Source organism: Cololabis saira, chromosome 16 (genome assembly GCF_033807715.1).
Source record: "Cololabis saira isolate AMF1-May2022 chromosome 16, fColSai1.1, whole genome shotgun sequence".
NCBI classification, from domain to species: Eukaryota; Metazoa; Chordata; class Actinopteri; order Beloniformes; family Belonidae; genus Cololabis; species Cololabis saira.
In genome coordinates, this window is record NC_084602.1 from 22,184,915 (window position 1) to 22,204,283 (window position 19,369).

The window sequence follows — 19,369 nt, forward strand, 5'->3', positions numbered from 1 at the left end:
GAATCCCCTCTGTCACACCTCGGCTGTTTTTCAGCAGGGAACCAGGGGGGCTTCGGCCCCCAAGCAGAGGGAGACTTCCTTCTTTACTGTTAATCCTCAACCACAAATACACTGGGCCCCTCCCCCATCCCAGTCTCAGTCTCATACACAAATTAAATTAATTAGTGCCTTCAAGTCCTTTCGTTTGATGAATTCTAAGCCTCTTCTAAGGCACAATGGTGGTTCCTCTATTTTTTAAATTTAGTTCCATGAAAACTGACCTATCAACAGGATGTAATATCCTTGTCATGTTTATATTACTTTAAAAAAAATTGCATGATCTGTTTTGGGGGGGAGGGAGAAAAAAGAAGAGGGTTTTCATGTTTAACAAGTTTCATAAAATGTGTGATTTCAGTACCTGTTGATGGTATTATTATTGGATGTGTAAGTAATGACCTGTAAACATATTAGTTGTCTGCGTTCTCTCTCTTTTGTGCACTTCCATGTACAGGTTGTTAAAGCTGTGAATTGCAGCTCTTTGCCACAAGTCTGCAATTAGGCCTCTGCCCACAAAGCCATAAAACAGTTAGTGAAATCATTCGGCGGCTGTTAGATTTAACACTATTAAGAGTTCATTAGTACCTGCATACACAGCTACCGTTGCAATTGGAGGATCATTAACATGGGCTCATTACAGCAGGCTGACGGCCTCTCCGTAAAATCCCTCTGGCCATTGCTGCAGAAATAAAAATATTATAAACCCTAAGAGACGTAATGGATGCTGGGAGGTGAGTGAGGCATCAACTCTGCAGCAATTAACAGTTAGGGTTTTAAAAGTGTCAATATGCATAGTTAAACAAATGGTTGGGACTCAATAATGGATTAAATTATCACATTTCAACAGTTAATTAAATTTCATTGACAGTGGTGAGAAAAATCGGATAAATTTATTAGGTCACCGACTTGTTTACAGAAGTCTGGCGATTTAATTAAATCAATGTTTTAAATTTGATTTCAACTGTTGGTTTTATAATTTAATTGTTTTTTGGCCGATAATTTTTTCATTGTTTATAGAGAACTTTTCAGGCTATTAATCATGATTAACAATGGATTACTACTGTAACATGCCCTCCTACACACTCACACACAAACTTCAATTTCATTAAACCATCCACAGGACCGGGAATGTAAAGGAATGTTTTGTTTAGTTTATTTATTTTTCTCCTTTTTTGGGCACTGATGCAATGCTGTTCATTGATTTTGAGCATATAGGAATTTATCTCAGGGTATACATCACTGCTGTTTTGTGTCATTCTGTTTACTATGAATACAGCATATGTACACGTATAGCAGCCCTGCCTTCCCTCCCATTTGGCAGTAATGTAATGTTAAAGTAACGTTATGCTCAATATGGGGAGGGAAAAAAAATGATACGTTATTTCAGTTAACCTTAAAATCACATTTATTTTAAATGATAATCCACTGTTGAAGCTGGGTGAAGTTATCAAACTTAAAATAAACATGTAGAAACTTCAGTTTTGGCCTAAATACAAATAATTCAGATCCATAGCATCGGTAGAGCTGCTCCAATAATGCTTTAAATGGTTTTGGGCACAAATATTGGTGTCACCGCAATATTTCATTAAAATAATAATTAAAAAAAAAACATAATTTAATGTTATAGACAAAAAAGTGGGAAGAAATCGATTTATAAGAATTCGATTTATTATGGCCAGTGGAGATTATTCTTGAAGCGTGCTGGCATTAACAACACGAGAGAGAATATGTGTCAAAACCTTTTTTCTTTTTAGTATTTTTTTCTCTTACATTTGTCTGCATTGATCTTTGCGAGCCACAATTGAAATCATCATTAAAATTTGATTTATTTGACTGTCTTCAACTTAAGAGAAAAGAAAAAAGTTGAAAGTTACCACTTAGTTTTAATAAGTATTTGAGAGAGCACTTAAAAAAAACTATTGTTTTTTTCTTTTTTTTAGAAAAAATTTGAAAAAATTTAAGAAAAAAAGATTTGTTATTTGTAATGATATGGTTCTTCACTTCTAATTAGTGATGTTGTTTCTAAGGCTAATTGTGTAGATTTACACATCCATATTCAAGTGTTTCATGACACCCGTTTCTCCAGTTTAATGACCTCAGTAAGAAAATGAACTTTTCAACCAACATTGTTACTTTTTCATATAACTAAACCCAACTTTTTCATATTGTCCTCACAGTGCATGTTAATGAGACATAAACGTTAAGACGTCTGCATTGTCATTATCTGGACGACTTAAAAAAGCACCAAAAAAAGCCATAGCTTCCTATTACTGTAATATGTTTCATCCAGACACACGTTATTTAACACTATCTGATCAGGGGCTTTTTATTCCTTACAATCATACATACCGGTAACTGGAAATCACTCAAACTTTTGGTAATATCTAATTGAAGAAAATCAACAGAACACATGCTAATGTTTAATATGGGAAATAAAAGCTTTTTCATGCAAAATAAGCGAGAAGAAATCAAGGTTTTGGTACTATACAGGTGAGTAGTCTTAAGAAATCAGTTAAGTGACCCCTATTGTGAGGAAAAAAAGTTTCTGTTTTCTAGAAAGCATACAGAGTGAACTCTGGAGCGATGAACGCAGGTCATGTGGTCTAATGGCTCATTAGGGACAGTGGTAAAACGAGGAAATGCTGGAGCTTTGAGGAAACTCATTGTGGAGACATAAACTCTATCAAGACTTGCATGGTGGGAAAGCAAGCTGTTATGAGAAACTGAGGAAACCAGGGAGCCCCCTTTTCAGGAAGGGTTGGCCTAAGTGGCAACATAGGAACAGATTTCAATTCAGGTCCAAGTGTAGAAATGAAAAATCACAAAGCAGACTGTGGGAAATATAATGTAAAAGTGGGCAGTATATATACATATTTATTTGGATGCAAATGGCTATGTTACCCAGAACATGGAAATATTGTCCATTGTTACCAAGGAAACACAGTCTGCTCTATTTTTCTAAAAACGTAATAAAATAAAATCAAATCAAGGAGCAAGAAACAAGACTCTGCCCATCTCCATGAGCGTTACAGGTGCTACAGCTTTGTGCTACCCACTTCCAAGGAACAGAAAACGCTGCACGATGTCAACGGAGGTGGAAACAATGATGACTTGATTGGATAACTGTACTCAAATGTATGCAAGAAAGCTCTTATTTTCATAGTTTTTCTCCTTTAATGGCTCCCGTTCCTTTTGACTTTTTTCACAGGTAACACTGGTAAAGGAATGTGTGTATTTTCAGCACACACATAAGCCCCTTTCACACAGAGATTCCGCAATATTGGTGTAAAGAAGTCCTGCCAATACGCCGCCTTTGTTGGTTCACACAGAACCATACAACGCCGGCATAACGCCGCTCCCGTCTGTAAATTCACACAGCATGCCGGCGTTCCGCAATCAGAGGCGTGACGACAGCGTCAGCGTCTAGTGGCATGCCGGCATGCCGGCTGTGTCATTCACACAGACCCCGTTTCGGCTCTGTGACTACCTCCGCTGCCGGCTTATTGGTGGGGCCACTTGGCCCCCCCATTCCGCCTCCGTGACTTTCACACAGAACAGCGAGGCGGCTTAAAGGCGCAACGTTCCCGCCTCGAACTGGCTGTGTGAAAGGGGCTATAGAGTGATGCCATTGTCATTTCAGTAATTGGCTTATAATGATCAAATATATGTATGTGAGCCAGGTCATTGCAGTTGTCAGAAATATACATAAATACAGCCACATTCAATGCACTTAATTATAATCTTGATATTGTTTAGTATACTGTCTGTCCTCAAGTATTTCCACGTCATAAGAGTGTGCTACACCATCACAAAGGTAACAATCCCACTTTCTGTTTGCCAGAGCTCATGGGGTCGAAAGGTCTTAATGGGGTGAAGGTTTAGCTTTGTGTTTGCAAAAGGGCCTTGGAGTTCTTTTGCAAACGAGAGCTGGAGATCAAACATCAAAGCTGGTGCTGGTGCGAAGGCTGGGGTTTCTGCAGGCTGGGAGGGTGGAGGGGTTACTGACAGGTCTGGAGGACAGATAACAGAGCAGGAAGCCCTCCAACATCTCACCCCCTGTGTTCTCTCAAAATCTCCAGATAACCCGCTCCCCCTGCCACTAAATCCTAACCTTCCTGACGTCGGTATTGCTGGACAAGTCTAGCATCTGACCCCACTTAGTCACATGCTAAACCTTTTCTCCAGTGATAATCCTCCGTGTCAACTGACAAAGGGTCAGCTGAGTAAGCCGAGAAGTAATTCAGGACAAGAGTGTGGAAAGTTTTGGGGGTTAGTTTAATCAAAGCTGCAGTGTTAAATATGTACTGGGGAATTTTTGTGCGCTCAAGTGGACCAATGATCTGCACAGAATTATGCAACGGCGGTCTGTGTTTTCCCCTGCCTCAATGAAAACCCATTCTTTTGTCCTACTTTAACTGTCATGGAACTTTTGTTCATATGTGTGTGTATATATAGATGTGTGTGTATATGGCAGCTCCTTGTGGCTGCATTTTTCATGGCGAAAACCAGCTGCCATTGCACATAACTGCACTACACATGAACATGTGCTTTGAATTATTTATACAAAACAAACCAGAACATTAACATTATGTTTATTTTCCAGGATTACAATCTTGAGAACAGAGTCACTTGACCCTGGAATTTGCTCGGTATCCAGGCCATCGGTGAAGCTGAGGACAACAAAGCATTTGTGATAGAGCTGCGACTCAACGAGACACTGCTGCCCCCAACAGGAGACCCGGAGTACTGCAGCCAGAGGCACGAGGCTTTTCTGGCACCAAGTCAGCTTTGGGCCGACCTGTATCTTATGAGATGAAAAGTTTGGAGGGACTGAATTTTCTTTTACAAGCAAAAAGGATAAAAAAAAAACAACAATAAATAACATACAATTTGAAGGGTGAATTTCTGAACGGAAAGCTTGGCATTCTTGGCTGGCTGCTTGGTTGCAGCCTTTGCTGGGAGAAAAAGTCTCTTTTTTTTCTCAATTTGAAGGCAAGATGAATATGAATATGAGAATAAACAGGGAATCCTATCTTAGAGGGCCAGCTATTTCTAAGGGGAACAGTCCTCTCAGGGTGGGCTGTTGGTTACAAATTTAGAGTCCAATAGCATAGTGTTTGTTGTTTGACTGACATGTTTTCTGGCCACTGGTCAGACTGTCAAGAGAGGGAGAGAGTGCAGTGCAACAAGCAGAGGGAAAGTAAACTTTGTAAGCTCAGCAGACAGAAAGAACCCAACAGCTATGACTTAAAGGCAAATAGAGTATTTTGATAAAGACTGAGCCTGGGAGGAAGAGTGGACAAGCGGCAGAGAGCAGCAGCTGCCTAAAAGAAGACATTGTTCTGATCTTGACCCACCCTGCCTGCGACCATGTCTGACTGTGAGGGACTACCCGTGGGTAAGAGGAGGCAGACAGTCGGCTGGGCTGTTCTAAAGCAAACCCATGTTTGATATAGATGTGTGAAGCTGATATCTGTAAAGTGTTTGGATTGCTCGCACTGTTTTCTGTCCCCGTGTGAATGTTTTGATGGAGGGGGAGGCGTTGTCTTAGTCCCGGCTCTCCACTGGGACGGCTCACCCAGCAAGTATTCAGTTCGGTTTGAGGCCTTATATGGAGTCTTGGAGGGGATTTCTTCTGGTTTCACTAAAACAATGCACATACAACAGAGATTAGAGGAAGGTGTGGCGCCAGGTTATAAACAAGTCTCAGTTAGTCATTAACTAGCTGTGCCATTACTCCCTCTGGAGAAAGTTGTGTGCTGCGGTGCAGGTGTCTGCTATGAGAAAGACTAAGTGAGTCCATGTGTGTGAGTGTGTGTGTGTATACTGTATGCCATAGTAAAGTATTAAGTGATGGGTCATTTCCCACAAGTGCAGCCACGCTGAGAGATGGATGAAGCCTTACTGCTGCCTGGCTGTCAGACTGATGGAAACAATCATTTATAAATGGAAACCTTCCCCTCATTCTGGGTCCTCCACTCACTCAATCACTCATCAGTGTTTCCCTCTCTTACCCCCTCTCTCCATCTCCAGATCTTCCTTCCCTCCTGTTTATCTCCCTGCTGCCTGTTTCCTCCCTGTTCCGGTGTAATCCATGCATGATTCCCTCTGCGAGACAACTAAACATGACTCAGCAGTAGCAGAACTCTTTGAAGTTGTCGCCTGTGCAAAGATTGTTGTGATTGTGTTTGGTGAACGTCTGGCTTGCTCCGGACCACACCTCCTCATCATGTAACATCTGTCCCTCGTGCATTTTTCAGGAAAACAACATCAAACTCAACGAAAGCTGAAACACTCTGTTTTTAATCTCCTTTTTAATCAGAATCATAATGTCAGTCACCGCTATGCAACTTTAATCACATCATCTCAGGCATGAGGGATCTGGTTTAAAATGTGTTCAACTCAGTTTATTCTTGCATGGAGTTTGCATGTCCTCCTTGTGCCTGAGTGCATTTTGCTCCCATGTTTTTAGTTTCCTCCCACAGCCCCAAGCAATGCACGCTTACGTTAGATAAGCTGAAACCCTATCCATGGGGTTTTCTACCTGTTGCTCACTATGGGTAAGGTATTATCCAGCCCCTTGGGAGCTCTGCAGGATTAAGCGGCTATTGCTTATGGATGAATACACATAGAGTCCAACACGAGCATTTACACAAAATGTTCTGCACATCGGATATTTTGGATTCTTATTAAGGCACAGCAGCTTGCAGAGAGACGCGTATGAAGAGGACTTCAGGGAATAGATGCTCCTAAGTGAATCCCAAAATGCATCTTTGCCCCAGTTGTGTTGAAGACCAGTTAGTAGAGTTTTGAAAGGGCCCTCTCTAGTAGTTTCATTATGCCCCAATACTCAATTCATCTCAATTTTGTTTATAAAGCACTTTAAAACAACACAGCTGGCCAAAGTGCTGAAAACCAAGATAATTAAAATAAAATAAAAAAAATGCTAAGATAGAAAGAGAAAAGCATTTTTGGGGAATGAAGTCAAGGGTTAAAAGCCAAAAGAATAAAAGATGAAAATGTAACTTAAACAGGAGCAGGTCAGCCTGCCTGGAGTTAAAACCATAACGACATAAGCTACAATAACCTATAAGAGTGGGCCATTAATTCAAATGCAGATAAAAGAGTTGTCTCAAAGTGAGTTAAAAGCCAAAGACAATGAATAAGATTTAAGAGAGGATTTAAAAGCAGGAAAGGAGTCAGCCGGTCTGATGTACAGAGGAAGCTCATTCCAAAGTTTTGGGGCGATGACTGAAAATGCCCGATCACTTCTCTTCTTCCTCTTTGTCTTCGGACGACAAGCAGCATCTGATCTGCCGGCCTGAGAGAGCGCGAAGGAGCTGCAGCAGGTCAGACAGATACTGTGGGGCGAGGCCAAGAGGCATTTAAAAGCAAAAAAATATTTTTTTAATCCAGCCAGAAGCAAACTGGGGGCCAATGACATGACACCAGAACTGGGGTGATGCCCTCATATTTTTTTTTCTGCCAGTTAAAAGACGAACTGCAGTTGTGAAAATAACTCCTGATTAATCCAATAATAAGGTGCATTAAAGGAGTCTAAACGCGTTGTGATAAAAGCATGGATTCAATCTCAAAATGATGCAGAAAGAGAAATGGCTCGACTTTGGTCATTGTCTCATATGAAAAAAAAAAAAGTTGGATTTGACTACTAATTTAATCAGAGATTCAAGTTTAAGATCACTGTCCAGTCTGACACCAGGACTTATTGCAGTCTGTGTCAGATAAAAGTTCAAAGGAACCCAGATCAGCCAGTACATTGAACGCCTCACAGGGTCCAAACAACATCACCTCAGTCTTCTGATCATTTGGGTGCAGAAAATCCCCTGACATCCATCCCTTAATGTCTCTAATGCACTCCAGGAGCATACTGCCAGTATGTGACAGTTACTACTACTGTCAGTCTGCTGAAGCACTTCAGGTCTGAGGGTCTGGAGGTCACTGAAGGTCATTCACTCAGGGGTTTCAGGCGTGTCCTTTCCTAACATACATTTCTACAGATACTTTAGTCTCTTAATAATATAATTAGTGTATAGTGAAAAGCAGAAACTTTAATATAAATGATGATATGATGTGATAAAACAATAAAATATTGTTCTGTAACAACGGAATAATTTGCAGGTTGTTTTGAGTACATCCTAAATTTAAGATTTAAATTCTTATCAGATTTTTGCATTCGGTACTCGTTCAGTACTACTGTCCTTTAGCCTGTAATGAGCTGGGATGGGTCCCAGCAGACCCCCGTGGCCCTGTGTAGGATTAGGCAGGTAAAGAAGATGGATGGATGGATGGATTGAAAATGTGCCTGTTTGTGTCTCTAAAGCATCAGATATTATCAGAAGTGGCTTTATTGTTACATCTCTTTTCAGAGCTATACGTGACTTTATACTTGCATGAAACTATGGATTCTACTGAATACTGTAATATGCTTATATGCTTGTATGCCTTTTGGGGTGTTTTTCTCTTTTCTTTTCTCACCTTTTTTTCAAAATGACTCATGTTATTGAAATTCTATCACAGTATCTCATGACAATTAATCAGCAAAAGAAATATGTTACTTTTTTGTTATGTTATGCTTTAAACTGCCTCTTTGTTTTGTAGTTATTATATATTACAGAAACCCTCAACAGTGCAATGATATAGTACTTCAAGGTGGTTCATCTTGCTCCAAAGTGAGGTTTTTGCCTTTTTTTTTTTAAACAGTCATCAGCAATGCCCCGTTAGCCAATACAGGATTAAGCAGGTATAGAAGATGCCACAAAGATATTTGTCTAGGAGCGTTTCTTGGACTCAGAAGTGGTTCGTTTGAGGTGCTCTTTGGATTGGAAACTTCCGATGAAAACAGGAGAAACTCCAGGGCACTCTCATCTGGCTTAGTTAAAAAGCCTTTATTGTAGCAGCTTGATTACATAAACCTCTAAAAAAACTTGTTTCGGCAAACACGCCTTCATCAAGCAGTCAAAAGGATATAGAAGAGGGATGGATGGATGATCAGGAATGATTTTGCAGAGCAAAATTGCTGCGTTTACACTAAGCGGCCGGTAGGTGGCAGCATGAACATTACTATTTTATGAGTGAAGGCAGGACTCACGAAAGGGAGAGAAAGAACAGCACTGTATCCCAAAAAGCAGTAAATTCATTTGGGAAAAGTGATGAAAATGGATTACAGGCACAAAAAAAGAGATGACATGCACAAACAAGAAGGTGAGAAAACCAGAGGGGAAAATGAGAGGGGGAGAAAAACACAAGGGGAGAAAAACAAAACAAGAGGAAGGATAATGAGGGCATAGAGAGCTGAGATGTTTCCAGAGAGATCAGTTTGGTGAAAAATGAAACACAGCCTTGGTTCATCGCAACTGTAGAGTGTCACGTGAGTGACTCTTATATGGGCATCAGTGGGGGTTCACAAGTCTTTACATGACAGAAACTCACCAGCATTCATTTATTGGTTGCAGCCTAATGCTACACATGAATGCATGCACGTGTATGTGTGCATACTTGCGTGAGCATGGGAGTTGTTCAAAAATGCAGATGATGACGATGATGATGACATCATGGCCTGCTGATGTCACGACTCCATCTGTGCCCTGAATGTAAGTGCAAGTAGCTTTGCTGATGCCGAATCTGTGTGTGTGTGTATGTGTGTGATTCCTTACAAAACGATGCCACGACACACATTAGATCGTGGAACAGCAGACATTAAACTCTGCTGAGAATATCTCAGGCTGCGGTAAGACTGAGCTGCTCTGACTTTGAAAAATACAAAATAAGAGATTATTGTAAGGTTTGTGATTTTATTTCATTTTATCCCCCTCATGAGACTGTTTGTGCCTGTGTGTGTGTGTGTGTGTGTGTGTGTGTGTGTGTGTGTGTGTCTGTAGGATTGTATTGAGAGGAAGAGTTCAGAGTTGTGCAGGAAATGGGGGGAGGGGTGTACATGGATGTTTCAGCAGCCAAGTCAGATGTGATTAATGTTGTCGTTGCTTGGAAGAACACACAGCCCTGAGCAGCACACAGTGATAGAAAGTGTGTGTCCATGTGACACACACCTTAGTGCTGGTGTTTTTTCTCGGTAGTGTTGAAGTAAGTTTACATTGCTATCTTGTAGAGAAATAAATCATTTTAACAGAAGTGGACTTCTGATTAACTTCAGCCCCTTGTTCAAGCCTGTTTGCTTCTCTCAGCAGTACTGTACCTGCATAGACTCTAGAGTCCACTAAACTATACCAATCCCGTACCACTGCTTTGCCGAAGTCATGCGTTATTAAGATATAGATTAGATGTAGAGACGATCACTATGGTTTATGACCTTTTTATGGCATAATTTAGAATGAAAATGAAAGCAGGTGAATAGGAGGTGGGGAGAGGTGTCTCAGGGTGAGAGATTAGATTTAATCAGATGTTTATGATGAGGAATAGAAGCACTGTGGTAAGATAAGATGCACAATAAAACTTGCGTGGTGTCATGAATGTCGTACCTCTGTGCAGAACAACATAGTAGATCCCGATCATGGCCATTCCTTGAGCTCTGTTGTGTCTGTTAGTCCTCTAAAACTGGAGAATATAATCCGGACGTCTACACGTACCAAACCTACTGCACGTCTGCCCAACCCACCTCTGCAAGGAGCTCTTCACTTTTGGTGCTGAATACCGTGCAGAAGGTGAAGCCTTCTGAGACAGAGAAGTTGGCTTTCGGTTAGTTCTTGGTCCAATTATTTAAATTATTGGTCTCCAAATTACGTCATCTTGTGAGGTCGAAGAGCTGCTTCAGATGAGACACATGAGGACGAGCTTTTTCACAATGTCCATGTTTGGAAGCTAAACAGAGTTACACACTGATTACGAATTAGACGTGCAGGTCATGATCGGCTCTGCACTGTTAAAAGTCCTGGAGCTTTTCCTTTACTGCCAACTAGTGCAGGAATATGTATCTTGGGTTTTTGTGGTTATAGCTCTTTTGTCTTTCAGATGGATTTTTCATCCTCTACATGTAATAGGGCACACTTTCCATGTCATTTCCACAACTTTTTTAATTTTTTTTTTCTTATGAGACGTGGCTGCCAAGTTAGTGACAAGAATGAGAGGTTGCTGTTTTTTTCACCCAGTTTGTCAATAATGATAAGCCAGACACACATTGTGAAATAATTCTTGGCTCATGTTCATCAAACACTTAGTAAAGGCAAGGCAAGGCAAGTTTATTTATATAGAACAATTCAACACAAGGTAATTCAAAGTGCTTTACATGACATTAAAAGCGGCAAGACATAATTAGACAATAAATAACACATAAGATTGAATAAGTAAAGACTGTTGATGATAAACTGTAGTGTTACCAAAATGTAGAAAGCTGGAATAGCGATGTAATAAAGTAGTTTCATGCCTTATGTTCATACCATGATGGGCATGGGTTTTATCCAGTGTCGACCAGATTCTTGCCAGATTAATCCCCAGCCTTGTCACTTGACCTCACATTGAACCCATTGCCCCAATCACTGATAGTGCCGATCCCAAGCCCACATAAATTGGGAGAGATATGTCAGGAAAGCCATCCAACATTAAAAACCTAAGCCAAATCAATAGGCAGAACACAATAATCTGCTGTGGAGCCCAACAAATGAGTTGCTAATGTTGGTATGCATGGATCCACAACATCATACATCCCTTTTGTTATTAGAATCCTCTCATGAATTAACATTTTCAGACTCCACGAATACTCAGATTTATAATTAGCAGTTTGGCCTCATTCACTTATTGCACAATGACGACAGAGCAGTGAAGTTATAATCTAGATGTAAATGGTGTAGATGACTGAAACTGAGGAATAGTGGTCATCCCAGCATTGACAGTTAAAGATGCTATTCAAATCATTCCTTTGCAAGGTAGATGTACGGTATTTGCTTTTTTCTGAGAGGCTGTGGCAAAAGTTTACAAACATTCCTCCTCTACACAACACACTCTCTCATAGACTCATTTCTGTCACTTTAAATACATGACCTTGCTCTGACTGGTCGTAGTGCTAACCAACCAACTGTGTGCAAAGAGAGCCGTTGGTGCTGGCCCTTGGATGTGGAGGACTTAAGGCTGGTTTTCAGTGCCCTACATCGTCCTACATGTGGGTCTGATCTATCAGGTTAACTTCCAATTTTACTCCAAATTATGTAAAGTGCTGAAAATCTCAAAAGTAAAGGGGATACTGCCCTCAATATGTAAGCAAGACAAACCCTGGACAGTAGGCCATAAATATTAAACTAAAATCCACAACATGGGACAGAAACGCTGAACCAAAATACACATAGCAAAGAATCAGTATTTATAGCAAATGTATTGATTCCCTACAATACTTTAATGTTTTTTAACCTGATTGGATGGGTAGTTTAACATATCTCACCAGAGAGGAGAAGAAGGCTCTGCTCCTCTTCTCTGACATCATTTCCCTGCCTCTCATCCACTGTGACTGAATAGGAAGCACATTGTTCCTGTTTTGTTTATCTTAAACCTTAAAATGTTATGAAAATAAAAAGCTAAAAAAAGGGTATTATCATTGACTTCACATCCCCACAGTTTCCTCTTAAATTCTTCAGTGTGGTTAATATTTAGCGTGTGCATACATTGCAGAGCAGTGACCCAGTTTTTCTGAATCCTAACATCATCTGTTGGCACTGCTTTTGTGGCCCACCACAGTGCACGACAGTTTGCTGCTGCCATTTGTTTTTTCTCTCAGCCTCTGGGTTGATTTCCCTAAAATCACCCCAGCAGTTGTCTAATGAAGTGTCCCACAGTGATGTGGATGCTCTGACGGCTCGAGAGCTGCTCGAGCAAGTCACATATCCCATCCTGGGTTTAAATCCAGCCTCCTTCTTTGTCATCACAGTCCTCATATTCTGTGTGATGCAGCTTTTTCTGGTTTCCCAGACAGACCTGCTTACTTATTTGCTGGATCCCTCACCCACTCAAACTAGGTCACATTTCTGCACCATGATTGGGAGAGCAAAAAGTCTCAACATATTTTAGTGTTGAAGCTGGTGTTTGTGTGCTTTTCTTTCACACACATCTACACACAGGAGGCATTGCCTTTTAGCTGACTGCGGCTTATCAGTTTTCCTCTTAACTGGTGTTACACCAGACCTTGATAAATGAAACATCAACTCAAATCACTGAAACCTGCAAAACATAATAGAGGCACTTCTTGAAGGTAATAATGTATGACATGTTCCATCGCTCCTCGATCTCAATCATAAAGTCGGTTTTACTCTAGCCTCTATGCTCATTCTGGTATGTTCCCATTGTAAATGATAGGTTAGTTTCCCATCAGGCAGCACTCAGCAGACTTATTCTTCCCTTTCAGTCAATCTTCCTCTGCCTCTATCTCCTGTCCAGGCAGTTATTAAAAGAGATAAAACTGTCAGTCACAGGCACTATTAGATGCCCTGCATGTATGGCATAAATTGTACAGCTACTTGGATAAAGGCTCATGCTGTCACGCCTTAAGAGACCTCAGAGTGTTATCAAACAAATACTGAAATATAAGAAGATACTGATTGTGCAGTCTTAATATGTTGCACACTTTGAAATTCCGATGTGTTAATGATGCCAGAACAAAGTTTATAGGATGATAAAAAAAATGACTACAGAGACAAAGGGAACAGAATGTCCACAGAAAATGTTTTTCAATAGTTTCAAGACCTTTTTACTCAAAACACGAGCATGATCCTGTCAGTGCCTCTTAAGTTGACTCCTGCAACAGTATTTGATTCAAGACCCATCTCTTTAGAATTGCTTTTAATCTTTAATTCTGTTTGACTCAGTAGCCACCACTCAGGACAAAGCACTGAACTATTTGATTTATGTTCCTATTACTATCTATATTCTATTGTTCTTGTCTTATAACTCTGTAAAGATCTTTCTTTGTCAGCGGTTTTGTGATTGCAGACACTTTGCAGACTTGGTGAGCAGCTGAATACTTTGCTCTTTGTGTAAGAAAAAGAAAGAAACAGTGACCAAACTGTTGCACTCATGAGCTTTATATTAACTCATAGTGTCTTTTTAAAACGTTTTACATGTCCTCCTGTTTAAACAGGGAGAAAAAAACCTCCCTCAGAGTGTTTCATGATTCAACCTGTTACCCAGACAGAATGTTAAACATCCAGCACATGATGTTGCACATGATTAGTTTGAAAAACATACATGATTGGAGTTTGCTTATCTTCATGGATCGTGCTGTGCAATAATCTCATGTCTCATGTAGATGCCTTCCTCCACACAGCTACTTATCAAATCTATGAATACTTTATGACACTACAACATTTCTATCTTATACATTCTTGTGAGACTGAGACAAATGATTCCTTTTGTGATCCCACTTCCTTACACACTGACAAAGATGAGTTAAATATAAACCCTTGTAAATCTTAATGGATAAAACTGCTAATCACCTGCTGTAACCTACACATTTCTAACGGTTAACTACCGAAACCTGCACTGAAATGCAGTCTAGAAGCAGTCATCACGGTCACCTGGCTTTGTCTAAATTCCATATTTATCTATAAGGATGGCTAAGAGCCCAGGTTGGTTTATATCATGGTGTAAAGCACAAAGCAGCTCAATAACCAGAATGGGCACACAGATGGCGGCTGAATCATACAGAGGATTGACCCTGTTACCTCCTCAGCGCTGGATTTGATCATGTATAATCCTGGCCCACTGACAGTGACTGATCATCTGCTGATAAAATCCATGTCAGCGGTTTTTCCCTCTTTTTTTTTTTTAATAAAATAAACAAAACAGTCTGCTGATGTTTAATCTGGCCTTCAGGTGCAACAGCAGCTTCAGCTGAGCACGTGAGGAGGCCAGAGAGAGATTCGCAGGCCTGAAGCCAGGCCAGGTTGCATTGCTTTTGAGCGATATTAGCAAATACAATATATACTTTTTAAGATTGCAGACTATGCATCAACCCTCCTCCCATCTATGTGGGTGCAAAAGCCTTTTCACCCCTTTGTGTACACTCAATATGACACCCCCCCCATCGGCCACCTGCTGGGTTGCAGCAGCCTGTGTGAGCAGCCAGGAGGACAGTGGTGACCGGGTGGGAGACATTGGTGGGAACCTCCTACCGTTTAAGCTGCCTCCTCTCTCTCTCACACGAGCAGAGACAGACACACATAAACACCAGATCTGCCCCTAATCTTGACCCCAAATCAGCCCCACAATGAGATTTACTATAATCTGAAGCCCCTCAGACAAAAGACTACAGGGATTCAGAGTCTTCAGAGCGCAACACAAAGGATGTCTGCAGCGAGCTCTGCTTGTGCCGTGGGCAGGGCATTTCTGTCTGAACAGAAACTCTGGATGTTGTGACCATTTCTCAACATTCTTCAAACATAGTTTTGCATTTGATTGTAGATAAGATTAGATTCAGATTTTAAGCATAATGCCCAACTTGTTTGAAGGTAAACACTATTTATTAGGGTCAGACAAAACAAGTATTACAGCATGCGAGTGTGACCCAAGTCTACAAAGAGCACCTTGTTGTCTTGCATAACCATGGCTGCTACTGAGCTTAGTATGTCTGTTGGTGGCTTGATCTTATTGTGTAATAAGCTAAATAGAGTGCAGTGATTTTTCTGGGGGCGAGCGGGAAAAGAAAGCTCTCAGGTCAGTAACATGCAGGAAGGTCTTGAATAACTAAGTGATCTACCACTAAGGGGGGCTTCATCGCATCCATTTCAAAACCTTTTAGGATATATCAAGAGGAGTCACCTTGGAAGCACAAAGGGATCTGCATTTAATGACAGACACACACACCTGCACCGAGAGAGCTTTCTGCTGACGGATGGTATTACATCTGCCGGGCTTCTCTAAAGGAACAGACACAAACAAGGGGAGCCTTTCTTTCTCCGTCCCTCTTCTGTTTTTTAGAGCATCCCTTGCCTTTCTGTGATTTTGTCGGCTGTGTCTTATGATCTTAGAAGAAAGGGGGAAGTGTTTCCAGTGTGAATATAGGCCACGGACTCAAGCTTATTATGGTTCCCCTTCAAGCTTGAATTATAAATAATGCAGAGATCCCTCCTCTTTGTGCATATACAAAACCCCGAGTTAAAACCAAAAAGCTCCCCATTCCCCCCTTTTTTCCACAGGGTTTCCCCCCCTTTCTTCCCCTTCTAAAGTCTCACCCTGCTCACTTTTTAATTTAGTTCTCTCTACACCCTGCAGCCTCTCCAAGCCCCCCCTCCCATCCCATTTATTTCTCTCTTTTTCCTCAATCCCCTGGCCTCCGTCTCAGTCTCTCCCCCTCTTGTCCTTGTTTTAAGGATCCCCCGTCTCTGTGTAGTCTGCAGAAGGCCAGATAAGGCAGGCAGGGGACAGAGTGATAATCGTGTTTAGCCGCAGCAGAGATCCCCTGGCAACGCTCAGATGTTTGGTGGCGTCAAGAGGAGAGATGTGATGTAGGTTTGGTATGGTGTGTCCTCATGTGACTTTGTAGTAAGACAACAAGACAGTGGGACTGCTGTATGAGAGGGGAGGAGCCGAATATAGTGATCATAATAAGTGCTCACTAGTCCTGGTTGGATTTTAATTGTTTTTCCTTGGAAGTACATAAACTCACCAGCCATTGTTGCTCTATTTCTATCTCCATTATTTTATATAAATATATACCAATTTCTATCCATCCATCCATCATCTTCTTAGGACCCAAACGCAGGAGAGACCAGGAGGCAGGAGTTCCAAAAGATGGTGATTTATTACTCCAAAAACAAAAAAAAGTTGAAATGTCGAGATTAATATTGTAATACAGTTTCGAAAAAAAAGTCAAAATGTCGAGAATAATGTTGAAATACAATTTCAAGAAAAAATTCAAAATTTCGCATTTTTTCTCAACATTTCAACTTTATTCACGAAAATTTTTACTTTTTTCTCAACATTTCGACTTTTTTCTCGACATTTCGACTTTTTTCTTGAAATTGTTCTTCAACATTAAAGTCGACATTTCGACTTTTCTCTCAAATTTCAACTTTATTCACGAAATTTTGACTTTTTTCTCAACATTTCGACTTTTTTCTCGACATTTTGACTTTTTTCTCGAAATTGTTCTTCAACATTAATCTCGACATTTCAACTTTATTCACGAAATTTTGACTTTTTTCTCAACATTTCGACTTTTCTCTCGACATTTCGACTTTTTTCTCGAAGTGCATAATGAAAAAAAAATCATTATTATTATTTTTCTCCTGCCTGGCCCTAATACTCCTAATACCGTATCCCCCCTGACTTGTTTTCTCCTCTTGCATCTTTTCCTCACCACGCCTCCTCCCCTACCGTGCCTACTCCTCTCCTCTCCTCTCCTCTCCTCTCCTCTCCTCTCCTCTCCTCTCCTCTCCTCTCCTCTCCTCTCCTCTCCTCTCCTCTCCTCTCCTCTCCTCTCCTCTCCCTTCCTGTCCCACTGATGAGAGGAGGAGGATCCATCACTCTGGTCCAGCCCACTGCGCACTGACTCGTCCACGCTGCGTGTCAGGGGAAGGCTGGGTTGTCCCGAGCTTTATCCAAACGCTCGCGCAGCTTTCTGACACACAAACACACGCGCGCAGGCACCCACGCCGCTGCGCGCGCCTGCTCCGCCAGCTCAAGCCCTCTTAAAGCTGTTTTCCAGCTGGAGACCAGGGAGAGCCGACGACACGCAGCTGTCTCTGTGGAACTCAAGTAGGACAGGAAGAAAACAGAGGGAGGAGGAGAAGAGGCGGAGGAGGGGAAGGACGAGTGCAGGGAGGGGAATAAACCCCAACCAGCCTGTTCATTTGGATCCTTCTCTCGGTCAGCTGTAGTTCAGGACTTTGTTTCCGAGGAGTGAAGAGGTGGATAAGAAGAGCAGCTGGATTTTACATGATATAATCAGAGCTAATGGGTTGCCATGGTGATTCACCCAGGGAGTCTGACCCGTGCAGAGTGAATGAAGGAAGCGCCCTGCACGCAAAGTGAACAATAATCCATCAGAGGGGAGTCACAGAGAGAGAGGGAGAGGAAGAAGAGCGGTGGACAGTGCAGAGAGAATGGAGGACGGATTTTCCAGCTACAGCAGCTTGTATGACACCTCATCACTGCTGCAGTTCTGCAATGGTAACACCAACTAATCCTCTCTTTCCCCTCCCTTTACTGATGTCTTCCCTTGGCTGCATGTTGTTGACATGTCACCAGATGACTGGCTGAAGTTGACCCAAGTGCGAGGGTTTTTTTTTTTGTTTCAGACATGAGCAATTTTAGCAGCATCTCTTACAGCTTTATGACCTCATCATTATACCAAACTGTTTCACATTGTGCAAAACTAAACATTTCATCATGAAAGCAGGCACACCAGAGGAGAGTCATATAGAGTAAACCTGCAGGGTTAACAGGACTCGAATCAAGGCCTGTATAATGTCTACAGTCTGTCTGCGTGAGGCGGTTGCAATCAACACAGCATATAAACAAGGACGGAGAGGATGAGACACAGTGCTGCCTTGGCTCTGCTAGATGTGATGACGGCTATGCCATGAACACATTGCTTTCCTGCTGGCTGATTGCAGCCAGTTTGCTGAAAGAGAACAGAACAGGAGTGACACAGCAGGACACTATTGCTCATGTTTGCTCCCTGCCTTCATGTGATTCACTCACTGGCAGAAAGGGGGGAGACCATGCTTTAAGCCCATGATGATTCTCGTGTGCGAGAGAATGACTCAGGGAAGTGGGAAGGCGGTATGACACATCAATATGACATCACATTAAGATTTATTTCCGTGAAGTTCTTGTTTTCCTCTAGAGGTCCCGTATTGACAGCTTTCCTGAAGAGATGGAGATTGAGACTTGCTGTGCTGTGAATGGGGCTCTATTATGGTGTTGGAAAGTTTATCACCATCAATGCTGGCATGCCCACAAACCGGAGTTAGAGACCCTCCGAGATGCTCAGAAAGAGGTTGACACCCAGCACTTTCCATGGTTACTCATTGTAAACCAGTAAAAATGAGGATATCGATATTTACTGCTCTGTGTAAACACCATCAGCTGATGGGATGAGGAGGATAGTCTGTTATTGTATGACATGGCAAATAAAAGATGTGAAATCACATGGAGGTATCCCTTCCTGGAGGTCTTCTGGGAGCTTTAGTACTTTCAAGCATATCCAGTGCACTGATGTCGGTTAAAAGCATTCAGCCAGTATTGACGTTTTGTATTAAATTTAGAGCAGACACAAAGGTGGGGATGGAGACAAAAAGAAGCAGATGGGTTCGATACGCTTTTAAAATGAAGACCATTCTTCTTTTTCCTTCTGAGAGACCGTGAGAAGCTT

General features: G+C 41.5%; 1 protein-coding gene across 5 annotated transcripts in view; it reads left to right on the plus strand.

Moving 5' to 3' along the window:
- Nucleotides 1–5,243: 5,243 nt before the first annotated feature.
- eml1 (EMAP like 1) overlaps nt 5,244–19,369 on the plus strand; it is a 57,580-nt gene continuing 43,454 nt past the window's right edge. For 2 of the 5 annotated variants that reach the window (XM_061744402.1, XM_061744404.1), the window contains exon 1: nt 17,585–18,162. In XM_061744402.1, the coding sequence (XP_061600386.1) occupies nt 18,096–18,162 (67 nt within the window). In that variant the 5' untranslated portion in view covers nt 17,585–18,095. Of the gene's footprint in view, nt 5,435–17,584; nt 18,163–19,369 lie in introns of those variants that run through there. The other 3 variants (XM_061744403.1, XM_061744406.1, XM_061744405.1) reach the window with 2 other exon arrangements.